The sequence below is a fragment of the Oncorhynchus masou genome, chromosome 27 (genome assembly GCF_036934945.1).
Source record: "Oncorhynchus masou masou isolate Uvic2021 chromosome 27, UVic_Omas_1.1, whole genome shotgun sequence".
NCBI classification, from domain to species: domain Eukaryota; kingdom Metazoa; phylum Chordata; class Actinopteri; order Salmoniformes; family Salmonidae; genus Oncorhynchus; species Oncorhynchus masou.
Window position 1 is genome coordinate 26,576,055 of NC_088238.1, and position 27,983 is coordinate 26,604,037.

The window sequence follows — 27,983 nt, forward strand, 5'->3', positions numbered from 1 at the left end:
TCCATGGAAAAGTTGGTGTATGAAAGACAGATTAAATGCAGACCACAGAGATGGCCCAAGGCCCTGAATTAAACCCATAGAGCTAAATTTAGATTGATGTGTGTATATGGAATATTTTTTGAACCGTTCTCCAAATCTTAAAAGTGAGACCAGGTGCCTCTCTCATGTTCATTGACATCAGAATCAGAAAACGGTAGAGCTGCCAGGGGTATTGAAGTACAAAAGTACTTCTCCGTGTTGAGCCATCACGACCCACTGTCATCAACAAGCCAGGTAGTCAAGGGTTTAAGTTGAGCTGCCCAACAGTATAACTTAAGGTTGGGCACAGCTAGGCCACCTGACTCTTTAGAGAGTTTTCAATCGCACTCTTGGACGTTTTCCTTGCCATGTAAAACAGGAGATCAATCGGTTCAGTGGGTCAAAAGTAGAGGTAGCTATAGGAAGAGGTAACTTCTGAAATGGGTACAGTAATCTTGGCAGGATGTTCATTCGGACTGATTCTACTCTCCCCATTAGAGAGAGAGGCAGAATGTTCCGTCTGTCCGTATCTGTTCTAATTCAATTGCTAGGTTTAATATAATTTGCCTCATACAAGGTATGGTAATTCCTACATATTTAATACCAGTCTGGCCATTTAAAGGACAACAACGCCTTTGTTTGCTGTGGAATATCGGCTCCTATTTCCATGCGTTCTGTTTTGTCAACATTGGCTTTGTACCCTGAGTAATGACCAAACAATGTGATAATCTTTATGAGGCAGATGGGATGGATGCCTGTGGCTCAGATAGAGGGGAAGGTCATCTTCATATAGTGAAATCTTATGTTCCTCTCCACCAATCTTAATACGTTCTTCATCCCTTATGTGTTATCTGTTTGGTACATACCGTTCCATTTTATTCCATTCCAGCCATTACAATGAACCCGTCCTCCCATAGCTCCTCCCACCAGCCTCCACTGGTGTGTGTGTGGACATGTTTAACTATACTTGTGGGGACCAGATATCCCCAAAAGAATAGTAAACATTTTTGTGCGGACCAACTGGGGACATTTTGTTGGTCCCAACAAGGAAAAAGTCGATTTCTAGGGGGTTTAAGGTTAAGTTTAGATTTAGTGTTAGGGTTAGAGTTAAGGGTTAGGTGTAGGGTTAGGTTTTGGGGTTAGGTAAAATATAATTGTGAATAGTAATCAATTGTGTCTTCCCACAAGGTTAGTTAAACAAGATTGTGTGGTTGTATGTGTGTGTTGTGTTTGTATGTATGTAGTGTATGGGTTTTGTGTGAGTGTGTCAGTATAGTGTGTGAGACTGAGTGTGTATTCTATACACTGTGTATATTATACACTGTGTATATAAATGTATATAGTCTGGTGAGGGTCCATAGAGTCAGAGCAAGATAGGGTCAATGCAGATAATCTAGGTAACCATTTATTTAACTATTTAGCAGTCATATGGCTATTTTAGCCAGCCAGATCGCTCAAGGCGGACTTTGAAATAGGATGTGTAAACACACAGGCACACATATACCGGTAGCTATGTTATTCCGTTGTGGTAATGTCAAATCTAGAATTAGGGGGAAGTTGAGTAAGAAGTACGTGATAGAGTGATATAAAGTTGCTGTTGCAACATGGGATTTTACTTCACAGTACTGTACCCATCTATGCACATTGTTGCTTAAATTCATTGCAAAATATGTGTTCCGTTTTAATCTAAGGAACCTCAGATGTGTATGCAATAAAGGGTTAGGTTGATGAATTACACTGGAGAGTTTCATGTTAAACATAAGGGCAGGTAGGCGTCCAAATATACACAGAGTGGACAAAACATTAGGAACACCTGCTCTTTCCATGACAGACTGACCAAGTGAATCCAGGTGAATAATATGATCCCTTATGTCAAATCCACTTCAATCAGTGTAGATGAAGGGGAGATGGTTTAAAGAAGGATTTGTAAGACAATTGAGACATGGATTGCGTATGTATGCCATTCAGTGCCTTTGAACGGGTTACGGTAGTAGGTGCCAGGCACACCGGTTTGAGTGTCAAGATCTGCAACGCTGCTGGGTTTTTCACGTTCGACAGTTTCCCGTGTGTATGGTCCTCCGCCCCAAAGGACATCCAGCCAACGCAGGCCAGTGGTCAAAAACGGGTCATTGATGAAAGAGGACAAAAGAGCCTGACACGAATTGTGCAGAGCAACAGAGTGGCTACAGTTAGTCAACTGACAGAACAGTACAATATTGCTGCCCAAAGACCCATAAAAGAAAGAATGCACAACTCGTACCTTGATACGAATGGGTTATGGCAGCAGAAAACAAGAAACTGCGGTTGCAGTTAATAAGGAATAATAAGGGATAAGGAATGAAAACACTGGAGGATTGGATATTCTGGGTTATTCTAAGGAACCTCAGATGTGTATTCAAAAAAAAGGGTTAGATTGATTAATTACATTGTCAAAAGTCATGCTGTGCATGACGCACATATATACAGCTCTGGAAAAAATTAAGAGACCACTGCAAATGTGTCTGTTTTTTCTGTTTTTACTAAATTACTGACTAAATTTATCCCAAATTCCAAATAAAAATATTGTAATTTAGAGCACTTATTTGTAGAAAATGACAACTGGTCAAAATAACCAAAAATATGCAGTGTTGTCAGACCTAGACTAATGCAAAGAAAATAAGTTCATATTCATTTTTAAACACAACATTCAATGTTTTCACTTAGGAAGAGTTGGTGTAACTGAGTCAGGTTTGTAGGACTCCTTGCTCGCACACGCTTTTTCAGTTCTGCCCACAAATGTTCTATAGGATTGAGGTCAGGGCTTTGTGATGGCCACTCCAATACCTTGACTTTGTTGTCCTTACGCCATTTTGCCACAACTTTGGAAGTATGCTTGGGGTCATTGTCCATTTGGAAGACCCATTTATGACCAAGCTTTAAATTCCTGAACGATGTCTTGGGTTGTTGCTTCAATATATCCACATAAATTTCCTCCCTCATGACGCCATCTATTTTGTGAAGTGCACCAGTCCCTCCTGCAGAGAAGCACCCCCACAACATGATGCTGCCCCCCCCCCCTCCTCTCCCTGTGCTTCACGGGTGGGATGGTGTTCTTCGGCTTGCAAGCATCCCCCTTTCTCCTCCAAACATAACGATGGTCATTATGGCCAAACAGTTCTGTTTGTTTCATCAGACCAGAGGACATTTCTCCAAAAAGTACAATCTTTGTTCCCATGTGCAGTTGCAAACCGTAGTCTGGCTTTTATGGCGGATTTGGAGCAGTGGCTTCTTCCTTGCTGAGTGGCCTTTCAGGTTGTCGATATATGACTCATTTTTACTGTGGATATAAATACTTTTGTAACGGTCATTTTCTGTTGTTCTGAGATTGATTTGCACTTTTCTCACCAAAATATGTTCATCTCTAGGAGACAGAACACGTCTCTTTCCTGAGCAGTATGACGGTTGCATGGTGTTTATACTTATGTACTATTGTTTGTGCAGATGAACGTAGTACATTCAGGCGTTTGGAAATTGCTCCCAAGGATGAACCAGAGTTGTGGAGGTCGACAATTATATTTTTTTAGGTCTTGGGTGCAAAAACTACAGTTTGTTAACAATAAATGTGTGGAGTGGTTGAAAAAAAAGAGTTTTAATGACTCCACCCTAAGTGTACGTCAACTTCCGACTTCAACTGTATGTTTTCTAGCTGTACTTCCAGTTCAACTCTCATCAGCTCCTCTCCTCTTTCAGAATACTGTTCAGAGAGTCTATACACACATTCACACACACACACACACACACACACACAGAAGTTTAGCTCTCACAATGATTTCCTCCATCTCCTCCTGCCTTTTTAGAAAAAAACTATTCCCATTTCCTCCTCTCTCTTTCTATACTTAGACCACACATGTACTAAATAGTCTGTTTTAGTCCCTCTTCCACCCACTTGTTCTGACATAGTGTCGGAGGGAGACACCAAGCCGTGTAGCAGGTAGACAGTGGGTGTGAATTGTGTGTGCGTGCGTGTTTGGGAGACATGACTCCACACCAGATGCACACAGTACAATGCTGCCTTGTTACGAGAGGACTAAACTCAGGGGAAATCTCCATAGTTGTTACTGCTGGGTCTCTGACCAATGCTGCTGCTATAATCACACACACAGGCTAGAGACCATTCAGAGAGCTCACAGGAAATATTTTTTTGCAGGCAACTGGGGACCAGGGTCAGCTATGAGAACACGGTTTGAAAAGAGAAAGAGTGTCCTATGTCTGTCTGTCCCACATGTTCACTGGAAACATACTCACTCCTACCGCTCTTCTCATATAAAACATTGATTCACTGTGTTGTAACAGTCTGGAGCTATGCCCAATATTATTATTCTCATTCTGAACCAGAGTCTCTGCTGACTGGACAGTATGAAAGCTCACGTCCCTACTGGACAGTATGAAAGCTCACATCCCTACTGGACAGTATGAAAGCTCACCTCCCTACTGGACAGTATGAAAGCTCACCTCCCTACTGGACAGTATGAAAGCTCACATCCCTACTGGACAATATGAAAGCTCACATCCCTACTGGACAGTATGAAAGCTCACATCCCTACTGGACAGTATGAAAGCTCACATCCCTACTGGACAGTATGAAAGCTCACATCCCTACTGGACAGTATGAAAGCTCACATCCCTACTGGACAGTATGAAAGCTCACATCCCTACTGGACAGTATGAAAGCTCAAAACCCTACTGGACAGTATGAAAGCTCACGTCCCTACTGGACAGTATGAAAGCTCACATCCCTACTGGACAGTATGAAAGCTCACGTCCCTACTGGACAGTATGAAAGCTCACGTCCCTACTGGACAGTATGAAAGCTCACGTCCCTACTGGACAGTATGAAAGCTCACATCCCTACTGGACAGTATGAAAGCTCACGTCCCTACTGGACAGTATGAAAGCTCACGTCTCCCTACTGGACAATATGAAAGCTCACATCCCTACTGGACAATATGAAAGCTCACATCCCTACTGGACAGTATGAAAGCTCACATCCCTACTGGACAGTATGAAAGCACACATCCCTACTGGACAGTATGAAAGCTCACATCCCTACTGGACAGTATGAAAGCTCACATCCCTACTGGACAGTATGAAAGCTCACATCCCTACTGGACAGTATGAAAGCTCACATCCCTACTGGACAGTATGAAAGCTCACATCCCTACTGGACAGTATGAAAGCTCACATCCCTACTGGACAGTATGAAAGCTCACATCCCTACTGGACAGTATGAAAGCTCACATCCCTACTGGACAGTATGAAAGCTCACGTCCCTACTGGACAGTATGAAAGCTCACATCCCTACTGGACAGTATGAAAGCTCACCTCCCTACTGGACAGTATGAAAGCTCACATCCCTACTGGACAGTATGAAAGCTCACATCCCTACTGGACAGTATGAAAGCTCACGTCCCTACTGGACAGTATGAAAGCTCACGTCCCTACTGGACAATATGAAAGCTCACGTCCCTACTGGACAGTATGAAAGCTCACATCCCTACTGGACAATATGAAAGCTCACGTCCCTACTGGACAATATGAAAGCTCACATCCCTACTGGACAGTATGAAAGCTCACATCCCTACAAGGCCTTGTAGACCCAGCAAAGGTGAGAGTTAACTCTACCGTAACCTTTCTTCTACTCAATCATCTGATCTGTGTTGTTTACCTTAGAAGATCAATGTCGTTACCTTCCAATGGTAATATAATATACCAGAGGTCAGACGATGCCGCCACATAGACAGGGTGGATCAGATTCCATGGGTGAAGGTGCAAACACACCTGCATACAGTATATTCAACAGGTGAGGGTAGACAGACACCTTACGTGAGTAATTGTGTCAGTTAACCATTAATGTGGATGAACGGTGTGTGTGTGTGTGTTTAGTAGGTGTATGTGTGTGAAGGTGCAGGTCACTTACGGGAGATATGGGTCATATGTTGATCCTGTTGCTGGGTAAATGGCAACTGGGGAGACTGGCCTCTGGTCTCTGGTACTGAGGCCAGACAGGCTGAGGAGTCTGAAGTTGCAACGCTCAGATACAGCTGTGAGAGAGAAGATACACTGTTAGTCAGCCTACTGGAACAATAGTGTTGGAACGTGCTTTCACACAGCCATCCCGATTCATGCCCCTCAGTGGGATGTGAATAAACTCACGTCCACCTAAATGACGCCACCCTCCTAATCCTCTGCCTCTCTCCCTCTCTCTTTCTATGCCCCAATTCTCTTCTTTCCCCCTCCCTCGTGACTTTATAATTGATCCCAGAGAGTGATGTGATGTCTGGAGGCTCACGTACCCCTGAGTGGGTTAGGCTAAATAGTGGAGAGAGGAGGAAAGAGGGAGAGAGATGTAACTGACAACGATTGAGGCTGAAAGGTCTGAAAAGGGGAGTGGTGGAGACTAGAGTGTATTTCTTGGAGAGGAAAGGAACATGCACACACAGGCTGATGCCATCTGTACCGATGCCAGTTGGCATTGCCGTGTCCTCCGCAGCAATCCTGTTAGCCCACAGTAAGCTTTAACCCATTTACTGTAGTGAGGGAGGCCCAGATTTTACCTCCATTTTTTAACCCCCTTAAGTTTGTACATCAAATATCTCAGACCGAACTTCCCCTTGACAGCACTGCCCATCTGGCAGTTTCAGCTGGGTCATCATGGCTAGAGGCTGTCCTAACAAGAAATACTGTTTTTAGTTTCTTTCGTGAAAATACAAAAACAGTCACAGGAAATACTGAAACAGTTGGAACCAATTCTTATACAACAGAACAGCTTGTCTACATCTGCATTTTCCTGTTTGGATTCCAGTATTGTCCAATGAGGGGAATATACAGTCATACCAGAAAGAAACAACCACTTGGTTTGCACTTAAACAGCCTATTGTTAGGGCCTCTCGAGTGGCGCAGCTGTTTAAAGCACTGCATCACTGTGCTTGAGGTGTCACTACAGACCCAGGTTTGATCCCATGCTGTGTCACAGCCGGCTGTGATTGGGAGATCCGTGAGGTGGTGCACAATTGGCCCAGCGTAATCCGGGTTAAGGGAGCGTTTGGCTGGCTGGGATTTCCTTGTCCCATTGCGCTCTAGCGACTCCTTGAAGTGGGACGGGCACATGAAAGAGAACTTCGGTCGCTGGCTGGATGGTGTTTTTTTCCCACACATTAGTGCGGCTGGATTCCGGGTTAAGCGAGCAATGTGTCAAGAAGCAGTGCAGTTGGTCGAGTCGAGCTTAGGAGCATGCATGGCTCTCGACTTTCACCTCTCACAAGTCCATAGGGCAGTTGTAGCGATGGGACAAGACTCTAACTACCAATTCGATATCACGAAATTGGGGCAACAAAAAAAACAAGGCTATTCTTATCACCATAGGGATGGTGACAGGTTTCCTCCAGACGTGACACTTGGCATTCAAACCAAAGAGTTCAATCTTGGTTTCATCAGACCAGAGAATCTTGTTTCTCATTGTCTGAGAGTCCTTTAGGTGCCTTTTGGCAAACTCCAAGTGGGCTGTAATGTTCCTTTTACTGAGGAGTGGCTTCCGTGGAGTGCTGCAGAGATGGTTGTCCTTCTGGAAGGTTCTCCCATCTTCACAGAGAAACTCTGAAGCTCTGTCAGAGTGAGCATCAGGTTCTTGGTCACCTCCCTGACAAAGGCCCTTCTCCCCCGATTGCTCAGTTTGGCCGGCGGCCAGCTCTAGGAAGAGTTTTGGAGGTTCCAAACTTCTTCCATTTAAGAATGATGGAGGCCATTGTGTTCTTGGGGACCTTCAATGCTGCAGAACTTTTTTGGTACATTTCCCCAGATCTGTGCCTCGACACAATCCTGTCTCGGAGCTCCACGGAGCTCAATTCCTTCGACCTCATGGCTTGGTTTTTGCTCTGACATGAACTGTCAACTGTGGGACCTTATATAGACAGGCGTGTGTGCCTTTCCAAATAATTTCCAATCAATAGAATTTTACCGTAGGTGGACTCCAATCCGGTTGTAGAAACATCCCAAGGTTGATCATTGGAAACAGAATGCACCTGAGCTCAATTTCGAGTTTTAGAGTAAAGGGTTCTAATCCTTATGTAAATTAAGTTTGTTTTTTATTTGTAATACATTTGCTAAAATGTCTAAAAATATGTTTTCACTTAGTCATAATGGGGTGCGCTGTTACTGTCTTTACTAATCCAGCCCTCCACAAATAGGTCCCTAATACAGCACTGACTAACTGATGCCAATCACTGTTTTATCCATTCATGTTCTGTATGGGGAACTGGTGTTGCAGTGCGAAGTAATTTCATTTCATTTCTGCTCAAGTTCATTTAAAAATGTCTCACTTACTATCTCTCTCTCTCTTTCAGCTGTGTCATGACTCAGCTCTTTGTCCTCTCCAAGGTGATGAGCTCCTCCTCATTAACAGATCATGTGATCATGTTCTCTAGGTCTGATAAGACGGACAGAGTAATCCTGTCAGTCAAAACTGACCCTTCTGATCAACCCAGCATTATCACACACACACACACACACAGTGCCTTCATTACGTATTCAGATCCCTTGACATTTTGTTGGGTTACAGCCTGAATTTCAAATGGATTAAATTGAGATTTTTTTTCCCATTCACCTTCGCACAATACCCCATAATGTCAAAGTGGATTTTAAAAAATGAACAATTACTCATTAATAAAACATGAAAGCTGAAATGTCTTGAGTCAATAGGGATTCAACCCATTTCTTATGACAATACTAAATAGGTTCAGGAGTACAAATTTGTTTAACAAGTCACGTAAGAAGTTGCATGGACTCGCTCTGTGTGCAATAGTGTTTAACATGATTTTTGAATGACTACCTCATCTCTGTACCCCACATATACAATTATCTGTAAGGTCCCTCAGTTGAGTAGTGACTTTCAAACAGATTCAACCACAAAGACCAGGGGAGGTTTTCCAATGCCTCGCAAAGAAGTGCACCTATGGAAGATGGGAAAAGAAATACATGAAATATCCCTTTGAGCATGGTCAAATATGAAATGACACTTTGGATGGTGTATCAATACACCCAGTCACTACAAAGATACAGGCTTCTGACCTAACTTAGTTGCCGGAGAGGAAGGAAACCACTCAGGGATTTCAGCATGACGCCAATGGGGACTTTAAAACAATTACAGAGTTTAATGGCTATGATAGGAAAAAACTGAGGATGGATCAACATGGTAGCTTTTCCATAATACCAACCTCATTGACAGAGTGCAGAAATAAAATATTCTGAAACATGCGTACAGTTTGCAACAATGCAATAATGTAATACTGCAAAAATGTCATAGCAATTAACCTTTTAAGGCTGGAACACAACAAAATGTTGAATAAGCGATATGTGATATTAATACATTTGCAAAGAAAAATGTTGCTCTGTCACTATGGGGCATTGTGTGTAGATTGATGAGGGAAAAAAACAATTTAATCAATTTTGAATATGGCTGTAACGTAACAAAATGTGGAAAAAGTCATGGGGTCTGAATACTTTCAGAATGTACTGTAAACCAGACCCATGTTCCATTCATGTCTGACTCTGCAGCTTCTCTTATCTCCCACAGAGATGATCACATACACACATTAATGCATATACTGTACACACACATGCACACACACACGTGTGCACTCAATCATGCATGAACATACACTCACACAGGGAGAAAGTCAGTTTGCACCGCCACATACAGAGCATACAAACACATGGCCCAATAGCCTACAGAAATAACATTTAACCATCAATGTGAATGAACCGTGACATGGTGTATGTGGGTGAAGGTGCAGGTCACCTACAGCAGATATATGTTGATCCTGTTGCTGGGTAAATGGTAACTGGGGACACTGGTCTCTCAGTCCACTAACCCCATTCCATCTGTCACTGGGGAGTGAAGTGGAACAGAGAGAACGAGAGGCTGGGGGCAATCTGGATCATGAGTCTGACTGGTTTCATGGTACTGAGGCCAGACAGGCTGAAGAAGTCTGAAGTTGCAACGCTCAGATACAGCTGTGAGAGAGAAGATACACTGTTAGTCAGCCTACTGGAAGAATAGTGTTGGAACGTGCTTTCACACAGCCATCCCGATTCATGCCCCTCAGTGGGATGTGAATAAACTCACGTCCACCTAAATGACCCCACCCTCCTAATGCCTCTCTCTTTCCTCATCTGCACTATTGAGCCTGACCCACTCAGGGATACGTTGGCCTCCACTGTGACTTTATAATTGATTCCAGAGAGTGATGTAAAGTGATGTGTGGAGGCTCACGTACCCTTGAGCGGGTCAGGCTCAATAGTGGAAAGGGAGGGAGAGGAGAGATGTAAATGAGAACGATTGAGGCTGAAAGGTCTGAAAAGGGGAGTGGTGGAGACTAGAGTGTATTTCTTGGAGAGGAAAGGAACATGCACACACAGGGTGATGCCATCTGTACCGATGCCAGTTGGCATTGCCGTGTCCTCCGCAGCAATCCTGTTAGCCCACAGTAAGCTTTAACCCATTTACTGTAGTGAGGGAGGCCCAGATTTTACCTCCATTTTATAACCCCCTTATTAAGCTTGTACATCAAATATCTCAGACCGAATGTTACTCTAACTTCCCCTCGACAGCAATCCTTCTCAGCTCGTCTGGCAGCTTCAGCTGGGTCATCATGACTAGAAGCTGTCCTAATTTGAATCACTGCCTTCGTTTCTTTAGTGGAAATATCAAAACAGTCACAGGAAATACTAAAACAGTTGGAACCAATTCTGGGCACCAATTCTCAAACGACGGAACCACTTGTCTATCTGCCTACTCATCTGTATTTTCTTGTCAATGTTTGGACTCCAATATTTTCCAAACGAGGGAAAAATAAAGTGACAAGCCCTCGATTTGCACTTAAACAGCCTATTCTTAGGGCCTCCCGAGGGGTCTAAGGCACTGCATCGCTGCGCCTGAGGCGTCACTACAGACCCATGTTTGATCCCAGGCTGTGTCACAGCCAGCCGTGACCGGGAGACCCATGAGGTGGTGTACAATTGGCCCAGCATTGTCCAGGTTAGGGGAGAGAGGGATGGAATCTCCCTGTCAATGACCCCCAGACAAAGAGAGAGGGATAGAAAGAGGAGTGGCTCTGTGACTGTCTCTCATTTCATTTCCTTTTAGGGTTACAGACAGGTTGGACAAACACAGGCTTTGTAAGTGAGTGTGACAGTGAGTGTGTGTGAAGGTGTGTATTGTGATTGATGCAGCAGTAATAAAGCCATTTAGGACTGTTTACAACATGATGATTAATGGTCACAAGGTCACATCATGAGGACTTTTTCCAGGTTTGTGTTTGTGTGTTTGTGTACATGTACAGTGCCTTCAGAAAGTAATTCACACGCCTCGACTTCCTCAACATTTTGCTGTGTTACAGCCTGAAAACTGTTGAACTGCTTTGTTGCAGTATTACATTCGGGCCTTGATGCAAACAGGATGCATGTTTTGGAATATATTCCTTCCTTTCACTCTGTCAATGAGATTAGTATTGTGGAGTAACTACAATGTCGTTGATTAATCCTCAGTTTTCTCCTATCGTAGCCATTAAACTCTAACAGTGAAATCCCTGAGCGGTTTCCTTCCTCCGGCAACTGAGTTAGGAAGGATGCCTGTATCTTTGTAGTGATTGGGTGTATTGATACACCATCCAAAGTGTAATTCATATTTGACCATGCTGAAATTAATGTCTTTTCTTTACCCATCTACCAAAAGGTGCACTTCTTTGCGAGGCATTGGAAAACCTCCCTGGTCTTTGTGGTTGAATCAGTGTTTGAAAGTCACTGCTCAACTGAGGGATCTTATAGATAATTGTATGTGTGGGGTACAGAGATGAGGAGTCATTCAAAAATCATGTTAAACATTATTATTGCACAGAGTGAGTCCATGCTTAAGCAAATCTTTGCTCCTGAACTTATTTAGTCTTAACAAATGGATTGAATGGTTCTTGACTCAAGATATTTAAGCTTCTCATGTTTTATTAATTTGTAAAAGGTTTGAAAAACATTATTCCGCTTTGACATTATGGGATACTGCGTGTAGGCGAGTTAAAAATAAAAAAAAATCTACATTTTATCAATTTGAAAAAATCAGGCTGTGAAACAATGTGGAAACAGTCGAGGGGTGCGAATACATTCTGAAGGAACTGTATGTGTGTGCGTGCATGTACGTGTGTGATTATGCTGGGTCGATCAGAGGGGTCAGTTTAGACTGACAGGATTACTGCGTCTGTCTTATCAGAACTTGATCTGTTAATGAGGAAGAGCTCATCACCTTGGAGAGGACAGAGGGCTGAGTCATGACACAGCTATGTGAGTGAGTGAGAAAATATATCAACATTTTTAAATGAACTTCCCCTGAACGGGGACATGACACATGAGCAGAAATGAAATTACTAGTTCCCCATACAGAAGATGAATGGATAAAACAGTGATTGGCATCAGTCAGTGCAGTATTAGGGACCTATTTGTGGAGGGCTGGCTTAGAGACAGTTACAGCGCACCCCATAATGACAAAGCGAGAAAAAAATGAGCAAATATGAAGAGAGAAGAAAGCACATGAGACAACACTTTAAAATTAACTTCCCCTGAGCGGGGACATGAAAATGACACACGAGAGGAAGTGACATGACGCAGGTCTGCAACACTAGTTTCCCATACAGAACATGAATAGATAAAGTGATTAGCATCAATTAGTCAGTGCAGCATTAGGGATCTATTTGTGGAGTGCTGACTTAGCAGAGACAGTTACAGTGCATTCGGAAAGTATTCAGACTCCTTGAATTTCACATTTTGTTACGTTACAGCCTTATAGTAAAATTGATTATTTTAAATAATCCTCGTCTAACTTATTACACCATTATAGCAAAGCAAAAACATATTTTTAGAAAACAGAAGTACCTTATTTACATTAGTATTCAGACCCTTTGCTATGAGACTCGAAATTGAGCTCAGGTGCATCCTGTTTCCATTGATCAACCTTGAGATGTTTCTACAACCGGATTGGAGTCCACCTATGCTAAAATTCTATTGATTGGAAATTATTTGGAAAGGCACACACACCTGTCTATATAAAGGTCCCACAGTTGACAATGTATGTCAAAGCAAAAACCAAGCCACGAGGTCGAAGGAATTTGTCCGTAGCGCTCCGAGACAGGATTGTGTCGAGGCACAGATCTGGGGAAAGGTACCAAAAAAGTTCTGCAGCATTGAAGGTCCCCAAGAACACAATGGCCTCCATCATTCTTAAATTGAAGAAATTTGGAACCATCTAGACTCTTCCTAGAGCTGGCCGCCTGCCAAACTGAGCAATCGGGGGAGAAGGGCCTTTGTCAGGGAGGTGACCAAGAACCTGATGCTCACTGACAGAGCTTCAGAGTTTCTCTGTGGAGATGGGAGAACCTTCCAGAAGGACAACCATATCTGCAGCACTCCACGAAAGCCACATGACAGCCCACTTGGAGTTTGCCAAAAGGCACCTAAAGGACTCTCAGACCATGAGAAACAAGATTCTCTGGTCTGATGAAACCAAGATTGAACTCTTTGGTCTGAATGTCAAGCGTCATGTCTGGAGTAAGCCTTGTACCATCCCTATGGTGAAGCATAGTGGTGGCAGCATCATGCTGTGGGGATGTTTTCAGTGGCAGGGACTGGGAGACTAGTCAGGATAGGGGGAAAGATAAACAGAGGAAAGTACAGAGAGATCCTTCACGAAAACCTGCTCCAGAGTGCTCAGGATCTCGACTGGGGCAAAGGTTCACCTTCCAACAGGACAACAACCCTAAGCACACAGCGAAGACAATGCAAGAGTGGCTTCGGGACAAGTCTCTGAATGTCCTTGAGTGGTCCAGCCAGAGGCCGGACTTGATCACGATCGAACATCTCGGAAGGATCCTGAAATTAGCTGTGCTGTGACACTCCATCCAACCTGAGAGAACTTGAAAGGATCTGCAGAGAAGAAGGGGAGAAACGCCCCAAATGCAGGTGTGCCAAGCTTGTAGAGTCCTACCCAAGAAGACTCCAGGCTGTAATCACTGCCAAGGTGCTTCAACAAAGTACTGAGTAAATGGTCTGAATACTTATGTAAATGTGATTTGTTTATTTTTAATACATTTGCAAAAATTCCCCCAAAACGTTTTTGCTCTGTCATTATGGGGCATTGTGTGTAGATTGCTGAGGGGAAAAACAATTTAATCCATTTTGAATATTGTTGTAACGTAACAAAATGTGGAAAAAGTCAAGAGTCTGAATGCTTTCAGAATTCACTGTAAACCAGACCCATGTTCCATTCATGACTCTGACTGCATCTTCTCTTCTCTCCCACAGAGATTATCACACATGCATACAGTCATGCATATACTGTACACACACACAGGGAGAAAGCCAGTCTGCACCACATACAGAACATAAACACAGACAGAAACATGGCCCAATAACCTGCAGCCAAAATCAGTATTCTTTAAGTATAACCATACACAAGCGAGAGTAGATAGTCTATGCAGTTATCTGTCATGTATAGGGACTGAGTCTATCAAACATTAGTTCAACCTGAGCTGGGTATGCAAAATCCAATGCAAATTAACTTTCCTGAATTTTGCGTGTGTGAGGTCATGTGACTGGGTCAAGACAAGTGTACATGAGAGTAGTCACATACACTCTGGCTGCTGTAGACCAAAACCCCAGCCAACCCAGCTGTTACGGATCCCTTTTGGCCCGACAGTCTAGGGGGGGATGGTATTGAGACCCGTAACATAACTCATGCAAATTATAATTGTGACAAAGTAAAAGTGAGAACGAAATAACCAGGACAACTGAAATCTACCGTCAAACTCAAGGTTTATTTGAAAACACACAGTAATGGGGGGAGCAGGAAAAGGGGCTGAGCTGGACCCAAGGAAAGAAACAATAAGTATTCAAAAACACCCTTAAGCTAGACTAGCCTACTTTAACAGCTAACTAACCAAAAATACAGTGGGTGGTCCACCCAGTTCTAACTAGTGTATTTAACAAAGTCTACCTACCGGTAGTGTATGCCCATGGGCGACTTGTCTTGGTTTCCCCTTTTCCCACCAGCAATCAAACACAAACACCATAACCAAAACAATACTCACAGGTGATGACAAAGTGCTATGGAGGTGCTCAAACTAAACAGAGGTTAATACACAACGAGAGAGTGAAACACAGAGACCTACAGACATGGCATTTACAGAGAGATTGAGCTCTAGAGCAAACAACTGACAGGGTTTTTAAACCAAGGGAAAGGAACTGTGATAGGGTAGGAAAACAGGAGGAGGTGTGTCTTCTGATTGATGATTGATTGTTGACTGATTGGGGAGTGATGATTTTCACCTGTGAGGGGAGGAGGAGAGAAAACACACACACACAGGATACTGGTATCCGTAACACCAGCACAGGCCAGCCACATCGGGCCGTGAATCCGACAGCAGCGCCTGCCGGGGTTGGCAAGTAGCAAAAGTGTATGTTTGGCTGGAGTTGAATCACTGCAGCATGCATGCCACTGTTACCCCATGCTCACTGCACAACCCTCCATCTGAATGAATGATACAACGACAACACAGCAACAACTATCAAGAGCAACATCTTTAACTCTGCCCAGACAACATAGTCTGACTATTTGCAAGACAAAAACCCCTCGACCTTGCAATCATGAGTGATTGAGTTACATGTAACTGCAGCCATGTGACCACTGTAAATAGTACTGTATTGCCATCAGAGCTAGAGTGCTGCTGGCCTACCCTTGGTTTACACGTCAAACCTCTGGCCTGTGCCATATCAACAACACATGACATGGGCCTGATGGCCTCAGCTGTTTTATGGACACTACTGAATCTCACCAGGACGAAGGCTACTGGACTACCACATGGAAATAGGATGTGTCCCAAATGGCACTCTATTCCCTACATAGTACACTTATTTTGAGCTTCACGGGCCTTGGTCAAAAGTAACAGGCTGTAGGGAATAGGATGGCATTTGGTATGCAGCCGTAGAATAGATGGAGAACGGTGCTTGTCTCAGATATGAAGATAGAGACTGCTGTCACTTTCTCTCCAATAGGGTGATACCAGGTAGAGCTGGGTATGGGTTGAGAGACAGTGGTTTATAGACTGCGGTAGTGCTGAGGGCCAGAGGACAGAATGCTAGGCTAATCCTGTACAGCACAGGGATTCCCTGAATGTAGGACACAGAGACATTCTGTACTGCCATGCAGCTCTGTGTGTCTAGACAATAGAGAAACGGACAGAGGAGGCTTGGACCCTGCTATTCTAGGAGGATTAATAATGGATAAATAAAGCCCCTGTTGTTACACACAAGCAGCTTCATTCCGGGGGCACTGCTTCAGAGCCTTTGTTGCATCATTGACTTCTCCTTTGATGTCCATCTGACTGAAATCTGACAGCCAAATGAGAAGAGTAGGGGAGAGAGAGGAGACAGGAATAGGGCTAAATAACAAGAGGAATTCAGAGAGAGCTGGACCTACCTCAGTTCAACACAGATTTAATGAATTGTACTGTGTCCAATTACATTACACCAGTGTTTCTTAATCCTGGCCCAGGGGACCCAAAGGGGCACATTTTTGTTTTTGCCTTAGCACCAAACACCTGATTCGAATCACCAAAGCTCGATGATAAACTGATAATTTGAATAAGCTGTGTAGCGCTTGGGCAAAAACAAAAAATAACCCCCCTTTAGGTCCCCAGGACTAGGATTAAGAAACACTCATCCCTGTTCTTGAGTGTGTGTTCTACTGACCTGTAAAACAGCTACTCCAACATGTTTTACTCCATGGACTGTCTGGGAGAGCATTTTTAACAGAGAATGGTTTAATTCGTTCTCAGCACCAGACACATCAAGCTGCAGCAGGTAACTGCCAACACTTTGAGTAAACGAGGAATACAAAATATATTGAAAGCAGCTGTGGTTCGAATTAATTAAGCAATTAACATCCCATCATGCTTAGGGTGATGTATAAAAATGCCCAGTTGCCTGTTATTTTGGCTACCATGGTTAGAATAGGAGTATCTTTGTAGTATCTTTGCCAAGGCGCATTAAAGCTGTTCTGGCTCATGGTGGCCCAACGCCCTATTAAGACACTTTATGCTGGTGTTTCCTTTATTTTGGCAGTTACCTATAGGTCAGTATAGTTGTTGACAGCTAGTGTTGATCTGGCGTGACACTATTTAAACAGATGTGTTTGAATGTGGCATGGTACAACAAACTCCAGCTTCCAGTTGTTTTGAAGTTTCTGGGCTCCCTCTCCAAAGTGAAACGCATTGATAGGGTGTTTGCCTATCAAGTAGCGTTTTGACAGGCCTCGGCACTCAAACACTTCTATATTGTCCTATAGTACCTTTTATAATTAAGATTTTTGGTGACAATTTAGTTGCTTTAAAGGTTCTAGCATACTTCTCCAAAGGGAAACACTGTTAGGGTGTTTGCCTTTCAGATAGTGTGCCCCAAAAAACATAAATAATGAAGATATGACATCCACAAGATGGCTTACTTTCCTGGAGATTTATTGGCCCAGCAAATGCAGAATTTACACATGTTGCTCTCTCAGACGCTTTGCTTGCCATACACAAGTCATACACAGTACTCAGGCAAGAACAGGTGCCATCCGCTCCAAACGATTATCTAAATCTACATAGAAATAAATAGCTTGAGAAAAAATGTCTTACAAAAAAACAAAATTCAAGTATCAGAAGCAAACAAATGAACAAAAGTAGTACTGCCAATGTGATATGCAGAACATATTTGGCTGGCTAGCAAAACAACTTCAAAGCCATTTTTCTCAGTTTCACTGTTGGCGTAGTTACTGCGTTTTACCTTTGTAGGGCAGAGTAGTACACGACTTACAATTAAGTATGAATCAGCCAATCAGAGAGAGGTAAAAAAAGAGCATCTACAAAATACCTTTCCACTCAGTTCTAGACTTGAACATTCCAAACACTGAGCATTCCTTCAAGTCTGATATATGTACATGTCTATTTACAGAACGTATTTTCATAACAAAGATATAAATGCTCACACGTTAGTAGCTGGCTTACAAAGAAAAGTGAAACACGTTACACTGCATGTACTCGGAAGGTAGCATATGTCTGAATTTCTATAGCCAGCTATATGGTTGCAGAAGCAGCATTGGGCTTGCAGGACAAGCACTAGGCACTCTAGGTCCAAATCTCCTTTCGGAGAGAAAGACAGAAAGAGACAATTGTGTCTATGGACACAGTCATTCACACCACTCAATAGGAATATCTACTTTGCTGTGCAAAATAATCATTCATGTCATAGCATGAGTACACCGGTTGTTCAGTAACAGTATGATACTCAAATCTTTAGAAATAAAATCATAACAAAAAAAGTGAACAAGTGCTCAACATCAACAAAAGTGACAAACACAATTTGGGTAGTCATTATTTCAGAGGCATTCCTATAGAAAAATGTTTACATCGTAAGCTAAACGATTCCATCTGTTTAAAAAAAAAGTGATATAACCATGGATACATGACTCATTACTCAGATCTCGGGAGGTTGTCAAGAAAGGACGATTTCAAATATTTGGCCTGGTTCCAGCTCTCTGACGGATGCGTTGCCGAGTGCCAAGTAGTCACTCAAACCAGATATAATAGTTCCTTAGAATCACAGAGCTATTACACTAATTAAACCATAATTCCAGGGTGAGCTGTCACTACAGATTCACTTCGGAGGAACCAGAGAAAGCAGAGTGGTTGAGACATGTTGTACGGTATTGTATAGTAGCATACATTATGTTTTACTGGTAAATAAATATGCTATAGGCTATGCAGAGCCATGGCCGGGTCCAGTCGGGTCTGTCGGCTATAGTTACATTGACCCAAGACCCGGCTCAGACCGGATGGAAAACTTAGAATTTTGGACCCGGGCCCGCTCGGGTATTTTGGGTGGACCTGTGAAGACCTCTAATGTACAGTGTTATCTCTCTCTTTCCCAGAGGCAAAGTGTTTGAACTACAAGCACTGGCAGATAACACAGGCCAGACACGCACTAACACGCCTGTGTGAGAAAAGAAAACAGAAGTGCCCTGTGATCTCCAGAAAGAGGAAGATGGACACACACACACACACACAAAAATGTCCATTTTGGTGACATTGTTGAACTTTCTTTGCCGGCTTTCACTTCCTGGGGTCTTGGATCAGGTAACGAGGCAGTGCGATCTCATTGGCAGAGCTGCAGGATCTCATGGCGATCGTTGGACATTCTCTTCATGTTCTGTTGGAAACAAAAGGCCTAAAATGGTTAAGAAGACTTGGGGAAACCATCACAATATAACAAACAAACAAACTAAGATTTGTCTGTGAGACAAGACACATAAAACATAAAGTGAGGGAAAGACCCTGTCCTATAGGCTAAGTGACACCAGGCTTAGCATGAGATGACGTAACATGACAGAAACTTTGGTTCTGCTCATCCATGTCACCTGAAGCCTCGATGAGCTACTCATTCATATTCCATGGTAAATGTAAACCATGTGTGGGCTCAAAAACGATTATCCAATCTCCCTATCCCATGTCTAAGTACACCTCAATAACTAACTATAGAGCTACAATAGGTGTGTAAGAGTGTGTGTCTTTACTTGTCTATGGGTGTTACTGTACACTGAGTGGACAAACCGCTAACACCTGCTCCTTCAGTGACATAGACTGACCAGGTGAATCCAGGTGTAAGCTATGATCCCTTATTGATGTCACCTGTTAAATCCACTTCAGTCAGTGTAGATGAAGGGGAGGAGACAGGATAAAGAAGGGTTTTTAAGCCTTGAGACAATTGAGACATGTATGTGTGCCATTCAGAGGGTGAATGGGCAAGACACAAGATTGAACGCTGCTGGGGTTTTCACACTCAACAGTTTCCCGTGTGTATCAAGAATTGTCCTCCACCCAAAGGACATCCAGTCATCTTGACACAACTGTGGGAAGCATTGGTCTCAATATGGGCCAGCATCCCTGGGGAACGCTTTCGTCACCTTGTAGAGTCCATGCCCCGACTAATTGATGCTGTTCTGAGGGCAAAAGTGGGTGCAACTCAATATTAGGAAGGTGTTCTTAATGTTTTTTTTCACACCCTGAATAATTATCACCTTTCAATATGTACCTGCAGAGTCTGAAACACAACAACACTACTACTACAGAATAAGCTGGGAGCTAAATCTAGCTGCTTTCTCACTTTACCTTTGAAACACTAAAAGTGAGACGAGTTTCAGACAGTGAAGGATGGTGCAGATGGGCGGAGGTCTTTAAACAGAACAGAAAATACATTTAAAATATAGACGTTCTAAAGACGTGAGTGACAGAACAGTGTGTAGGGGTTGCCGTAGTAACATGCAGACAACAAAGCTCGTGCAATGCTCTGAAATCAGTTAGAAAAAAATGCGAGTCTGAAATGGTACACAGGACGTGAGGTCATAGTGAGCAGGAAGGAGGGAGGCACTTGGCACATGTATTCCTGTAGGAGAGAGAAAGGTACTTACAGGCAGACTTTGCCCAGCCAGTGCTGCACGGTGAAGAAGAGAAGGAAGAAAGGATGAAAAGAAAGAAAAGAAGAGTGAATGATAAGAGAGCAAAGAGACAACAGTGTAGAATGGAAAATTGCTTAGAGCAGGAGAGAAAGGGATAAGATATGTCCTTCAGTAGATTTGACGAGTCAAAGGTGAGAGAGAGAGAGAGAGAGAAAAAGAGAGAGAGACTCACCTGTCCGGCCAAGGCGAGGTGGGAAGGAGTGCAGAGGGACATGGGCAGCTCCTGGAGGGGTTCGTCCAGGCCGTCGATGCGGGGTTTCTTGATGTTGGGCTCGGGGCTGGTCAGGGGGGTCACACTGTTCCTCCTGATCAGAGTCCCAGAATTCTTCTTCATCTCCTCTGGTCTCTCTCTGTGGGTGTTCACTGCTTCCACGTTGAGCGAGATGGACTCTACCTTGCAGCCTGCACAGAGTAAAAACACACACACACCACAGTCAGAACAGATATTTAGACCTCACCTTATTTCTCCTGCCCTAGACAAGCTAGAGAACATACAATTGACCCTAATGCCCAATTCACACTATAGAGCCAATCTGAACTGTACTATTCTGTCTCTGATATTTTCTGGTCACATTGGCTTGGCTCGGTAATGTGAGAAGTGTACACAAGTTCTCACCGTAGGCAATGGGGGTGAGCTTCAGCACCGTGTGGAGGGGACACTTCAGGTAGGGCATCTCTTCTGCACTCTTATCTAGGAAGTAAGCCAGGAGACAGCGCATCACAGCCTGGTGACAGATAACCAGAACGTTTTCCTGTCTCTCCAGCTCCATGATCACTGGCTCCACCCGCTGGACCAGGTCCTGATAGGACTGGAGGGAGGGATCAGACAGAGAGAAAGAAGAGAGAAGGGTTAACTCGATATTTTCACAGACACATCGATTCGCAGCATTTTAAACACAATGTGTAACTAACTGTGTGTAACTAACAAACACACATGTGTAACTAACTGTACAGTAGTTGGCAGTAGTAGGTTGATTCTAGTAGTATATTGTACTGTGCTAACCTCTCCTGTGGGGTAGCGGTAGTAATACTTGTCCTGGTCTCTCAGAGCAAACTCCTCAGGGTACTTCTCCTTCACCTCATCGTACGTCATCTCCTCACACACCCCCTGTGCACACAGCACACACTTCACATTAGAGCTGTTTAAATGAAGCACCACACACACAGTCCAGTGAGTAGTCTAATCTAGTGTGTGTGACTCACAGCGTCTATCTCGTTAAGGGCCTTCCACTGTTCGTAGGGCACTCCCAGGCTCTCAGCAGTCTGGATGCTGCAACACATCTGATTGGTCCACACCTTCAGATCCGTCAAGTTCTGCTCGTTAACGAACATCGACAACGCCCCAGAAAACTACACATAGAGAAAGGGGAAAGAGTAAGAGATCAGAAAGTGTGTGTGTGTATTCATGTGTCAACTTAGTGTGCGTGTGTGTGTATACGAGTGTGTTTCTACTCTCGTACCTTTCTCCCCCTTGGCGACAGCCCTGAGTCTCCCCCCAGGCGTCCCTGCAGGTTGTGCATGCTCTCTCCATGGCGACACAGGTAGATGACTCTGGGCTGAACGTGGATGTTCATCAGGTAGTAGACGATCTTACTCTGGACGTGGTCCTGGATCCGGTTGACCAGGAACCTTCTGCCTACATCTATCACCTTGATGAAGGACAGGCTCCTACGTAGGGGGTTAGAACAAGTTAAGTCTAGGGCCTGAATTCACGAAACATCTCAGAGTTCCATATAATCTTATTTATTATTATTTAAAAGGCCAAACTGATTCGAAATCAGGTTTAAGCCACTCTCTCGGATCACACAGTAAACAGTAGCTAGGGACAACAGGTATAAACAGTGAATAAGCTATATGAGGTTTAGGGGCTACCTGTCGTACTGGTCTGGGTCCAGGGGTTCGTAGTGAACCCTGTAACACTCTATCCTCTTATGGAAGTCCTCCATGGCGTCTGTCTTGTTGCAGTCCTGGTAGTCTGGGCAGGACACCTTCACTTCCTGTCATGGGAGGAAGTAAAAGGTCAGGTGACAGCGTAAGACGCTCATTAAAATTACATTATAGATAATACAACGTCAGTAGCTAACGTCAGGCTGCAACATTAGAGGAAGCCAACCAATAACATGTTTCTTCAGATGTTCTGTTCAGATTTCTGACTCACCATGATATTTGTGGCGATGACGCTGGGATCATCACACACCGACTCAATGAAGAAGATCTGCACACACACATTTAAAGTCATTTAGAGTCCTTTTATCATCTTCACATTGAAAGACATGATGAGTCATTCGATCGCGTATCTGTTTGAGAATGCATCGAGCCGCTCGTAACCATAGAAACACCACTGACCTTGAAGCCGTTCTCACTGCCAAAGTCCAGGATCATGTCTCGTCTCTCACGAGTAGTGTTGGTGGCATCAAAGACTGCAACCTGGCCTCCCTCCTCTGTCAGGTAAGACTCAACGTCCCTCAGAGCTGCTAAGGCACATTGTCTAAGCAAGAAAATAAATAATCTCTGTTAGCCTTGTTTCAAGTACACTGACGATCAATGACGTCACATGATGCTCAGAATTTGTCATGGTAAAACACAGAGTAGGATGGGGAGCAGGGGTGGACTCACTGTCTGATCTTCACGGCACTCTCATTGTCAGCCTTGAAGAAGTCATACGAGCTGTAGTTCTTGACTGCTTCTCTGCGATACTCTCCCACATTGAAGACTGGAGGCAAAGAACAAACTAACAATGGTAAATGGAATGTTCTGGAGGGAGAAAGTGAGCCCAAGCCCAGTTTGTGGTAAATATGAAAACTAAAACAGAGGAAAGGAACTAGACGAGATGGCAGGAATGCCGATTCAAGAACAATAATCCAACCTCCGCCCTTTTAGCCCCAACGTTCCTCTTAGTGAACAAATACAACAATAAGATCAAATAAAAATTTCTAAAATAAAGGTAATTTTAGGGCAGTGTGAGGCACATTACTATGTCCAATAACAAAAGTTACTAATCTGTTAGCTACACCTGTTGATGTGTCTCGTCATGTGCTGAGTGTGTGTACTGTGTGTGTTTGCTGTGTACCTTTGGTGGGCATGCCGATCCAATTGAGGTATCGGGTGAGTTTCTTGGACATGTAGGTCTTCCCCCTGGCTGGCAGACCCACCATCACAATCACTGTGGGTGGGTTGGCCAGGTGTGGGGCCCCCGTCGCTAGAGACAGAGAGATTAAAATATTGTTCAATGGCCATACACACAATCAATCTGATTAATCGTGTACTCTTAATTTACACACAATAATACTGCATCTTCATTCAGTGACGAATGCCTCTCATTCACACGCTCCTACCAGCTCTAATCCACTTTCCAGGACACAGTACCTCCTCGATGGAAAAACAGCTATAAAGCTATTAGGTCATCACACCCTCCTTTCCCTCCCTCTATCATTCTCCATCTATCTCACTCCCTCTCTCATTCAGTGTCAAGAGAGCTGTACATCCTCTTATAGACTTTGGGAGACTGAGGCTCTGTCTGTGTGGCTGGTCCTTGCAGCACAGTGATGGTCATGGTCATGGATAGACACTAATAGTAATTCCCTCTCACCAGTCTTGTCTGCTGTGCTTCCCCCAGCTAGACCCTTCCCCAGTGGTCAAGATGGTGCGTCTACCTGCTGACACTGTTGAAGCTGCCCCCCCAACCTGACTGAACAGTTGGCTGATAAACCTCCTACTAGAGAGATGGTTCCAATGTCAGAACCACTGCATTAGTCAACGCAAGTCGGTCTTTAAGGGATGAAAATGTTTGTGGGTATTAGTTGCCTGAATCTCCATGTGATACAGACATCACCAGCTATTGGTGCTTTCAAGACGACTGGGAACTTGGGGGAAAAACTAGGTCATAATGTCAGTGATCTTCAGGTCAGAAAGTTGGAGTTCTATAAATAATTTGTATTAAAATAAAAAATAAAAAAAACTATTTAACAAGGCAAGTCAGTTAAGAACAAATTCTTATTTACAATAATGGCCTAACAAATGGCAAAAGGCTCCTGCAGGGACGGGGCTGGGGTTAAATATAAAAATAAATTAAATATAAACAGAAGACAAAACACACATCAAGACAAGAGACAACACTACATAATGAGACCAAAGACAACATAGCATGGCAGCAACACACAACATGGTACAAACATTATTGGGCACAGACAACAGCAAGAAGGTAGAGAGTGTCCATGATTGAGTCTTTGAATGAAGAGATTGAGATAAAACTGTCCAGTTTGAGTGTTTGTTGCAGCTCGTTTCAGTCGCTAGCTGCAGCGAAATGAAAAGAGGAGCGACCCAGGCATGTTCCAGTTTCCGATTTGCATTCCGAGTTGGATGACCTTCAAAACGATTTTCCAAGTCTGACCCAGTTCTTTTCCGAAGTAGGAGACTTCTGAGGTGCGAGTTCACTGTTATTATGAACGCGGCATAAACTCATTCACCTCTGTATGACACACAACAGGACAAACCAACTTACGTCATTTAATTAAGCAGTGGCTATTCAGGCCATTGCTATTGATCAGTCGGCTCTTCACAAACTGTCGTCACTTGTTACCACAGCCATAAAGTCATAAACCCCGCCTATTTCTGCAATTTCTCAGCCATGATCCAGCTCGCCCCATGCGGACGCGCACGATAGTTCGTCCAATCCCGATGCGTCTGCATGTAAAATCCCCCCCGTCTCTCCCACCCACACAACCGTTCCTGGCTGTCACGAGCAGAGCGGAGAGCCCCCGGGACCACAGCCACAAAGTCATACAGGCCGACTATTTCTTCAATTTCTCTTATTAAAATGTAACTTTGAACATAACTAACCACACTGCTAACCTTATGCCTAGCCCTAACCTTAAATTAAGACCTTAATTTTTTTTTTACTTTGTGGCTGTGGGAACTCGTGGAAACTAGGGACCGGATAGGGGCTTGGTTGCTATAGTGAGCACTATCAACCATTACCCTCTACAGCTACTTGTGAATCCTGACCTGGCTGCGTGCCAATGGCCAGTTTGGATAGGCTAGGCGAATAGGGCATATGCTTTTAGCATAATTATTGTAATTACAACACACATAGTGTTCTTTTTTTCAAGTCGGTAGGTTATTTTGAAAACTTAAGCGGTTTTTAAATTATTCTGTTGAATGGTTTCAAAAAGTAGGCTACCTAGTGTATGCCACGCCAATTGAAAATAAAGCCATGCGAGTAAAGCATCAAAACATGCAATCACATTACTTTTTTTTATTTCACACATTCTGTTCACCCTCGAACTTAAAGTTCAATACACTACATTTTTCAACAACGTTCCCTGATTTCTGGTGACCTGTCTGGGGTCTTCCCAACCTGGACCGCTAATGTAGCCTAATATTCCAACAAGCTGCTACATTGTATATATTATTATAGGCTCAATGAGATTATTATTTATCCGATTATTGTGAATAAATCAATAGCATAATTATCAAAGATAATTGCATGTAATACATTTCTCCTATGGACGTTTTCTAAATGAAACCTGAATGAATCAGATGGGTGCTGATACCAGCCGCGGGTTAGGCTACTACTTACTTCCCCGGGAGACTGCCGGTTTGTCATCCTTTGAAGGAATCCAGATCTTTTGTATCCTGTTCTGAGTAAGCATTCCTAGAGGGTAGTGAAATAAAACACGAAAGAAACCTAGGTTTCCCACTAATATCGGTCCCCCCAAAATACCACCTGTACGTGCTTTCAGATCAGCACGGATTAAATAAAAACAGTAGGATACAATTCAAAATGTTTTGGATCGGCTGTCGTTCTCTCTACCAGACAAGTAGTCTGTAATCAAATATATTGGCGCGCTAAGCACTCGTTAAGAGCTGCTGTGTTCTATTCTAATGCTGTTCAGCCTTTGCCGGTGTATTAATCTACCCCGCTGTGTCCCAGTTCCTTTATTTAACCTGTCCCAGCAGGAAACAACTTGACATCGATGACATCCACCGCGCTCTCGGGGAGGGTGATGCTGCGCTCCCTTGTGGCTGATGACGGTAATCCACTATTATGGCAAATGGAAGTATCCCGGCGGTGCACGTGCAGAATTGCATCCCAGTAAACCTTCAGACAGAGGAACAAATATAACCCAAAGAGAGGTTTTTACTGCATTTGCACTTTGCGGTCTCCAAATATTATGTAGTGTCATGCCAATGTCCTATACGGACACTTTCTGGTGCAGATTAGTATTTATTTTATGCAAATCATTCTAACAATTTGGCAACAACTATATCATCCTAAATTATCAAGTTAAATGTTTTTCAGTCCAGCAACATAGGATATGGTGAAGGAAAATACAAAGTAGAGAAGTGCTGGGCTTCAAAATAACAGGCTCCACTCTCAATAGGCTCTTTAATTTTTTTGGACAGAGTCTGCATAAAACAGGAAGTGACAAACTTCGGCAAGAATTTTACTTCTGGGTAACAGTGATTATAGGCTATGTGACTGCCATAGTGGCACATAGACTTGCCCTGAGCATGGCTACAGCCTGCAGTCATGTAGGACCATTTGAGTTTGTGTTATCAATAAACTTAAGATAACAGTGAAAGGATTTGTCCAGTGAATAGAGAGAATGGTATTGCACCATTTGGATCTGATTATTTCTAAATTCTTCTGGTTCCAAATGCAAGGTGTATATTTCAGAGTGGGGGAGATACAAGAGTGCATGTGTTTGTATGTGGGCACGTCAATCTCTCTCCACACACACACACACACACACACACACAACTCTTCATAGCCTAGCCTACTTCTTCATCCCTGTTTCTCTCCAGAACCAGGCCAGGTCAGAGACTGACACAGACCCCAATCACCCACACTAGGGATTCTAGGGAATACCTCCCCTTGACAAGACTGTGACCCAGTCTGGGTGCCAGGGGAGAGGCTCTTCTCCCCAACAAACACACTGTGTCCCCCCCTTCCCTAATACACATGCTCTCTGACCTCCTAGACCCGGCTCAACTCCACCAGTGGTACTTAGGTTAGGCAAAGAGCACTGTCACTCCTCCACCCAGACACTATCTCACTCCCCCTGCATGAGCCAACCATGCTCTCCTTCCACCCTCTGCATGTGTGACCTGAAAGCCTTACCCTAATAAACACTCCCTCACACACACACACTTAATCTCAACTTTGCTTTACCCAAACATGTTTGCATTTCTATCACAGGAGGTTGGTGGCACCTTAATTGGAGAGAATGGGTTTGTGGTAATGGCTGGAGCGGAATGATATCAAATACATGGTTTCCGTGTGCTTGATGCCATTCCATTCACACGGTTCCAGCCATTATGAGCCGTTCTCCCTCAGGAT

The 27,983-nt window shown here is 43.6% G+C and overlaps 1 protein-coding gene across 3 annotated transcripts; it reads right to left on the reverse strand.

Moving 5' to 3' along the window:
- Window positions 1-17,586: 17,586 nt before the first annotated feature.
- LOC135515906 (6-phosphofructo-2-kinase/fructose-2,6-bisphosphatase 3-like) lies at window positions 17,587-26,571 on the reverse strand. Of its 3 annotated transcripts, XM_064939764.1 has the most exons (14): window positions 26,220-26,571; window positions 23,712-23,840; window positions 23,258-23,354; window positions 22,988-23,129; window positions 22,800-22,856; window positions 22,514-22,638; window positions 22,102-22,309; window positions 21,845-21,991; window positions 21,645-21,749; window positions 21,258-21,450; window positions 20,814-21,043; window positions 20,594-20,616; window positions 20,295-20,357; window positions 17,587-19,335 (listed from the first exon to the last, which is right to left on the reverse strand). In XM_064939764.1, exons 1-14 carry the CDS (start codon window positions 26,290-26,292, stop codon window positions 19,329-19,331), a joined length of 1,599 nt encoding a protein of 532 aa, XP_064795836.1. In that variant the 5' UTR covers window positions 26,293-26,571; the 3' UTR covers window positions 17,587-19,328. The 3 variants fall into 3 exon arrangements, with proteins under 3 accessions (XP_064795836.1, XP_064795835.1, XP_064795837.1); XM_064939763.1 differs by lacking the exon at window positions 20,594-20,616; XM_064939765.1 differs by lacking the exons at window positions 20,295-20,357; window positions 20,594-20,616 and having other exon boundaries at window positions 26,220-26,570.
- Window positions 26,572-27,983: the final 1,412 nt, after the last annotated feature.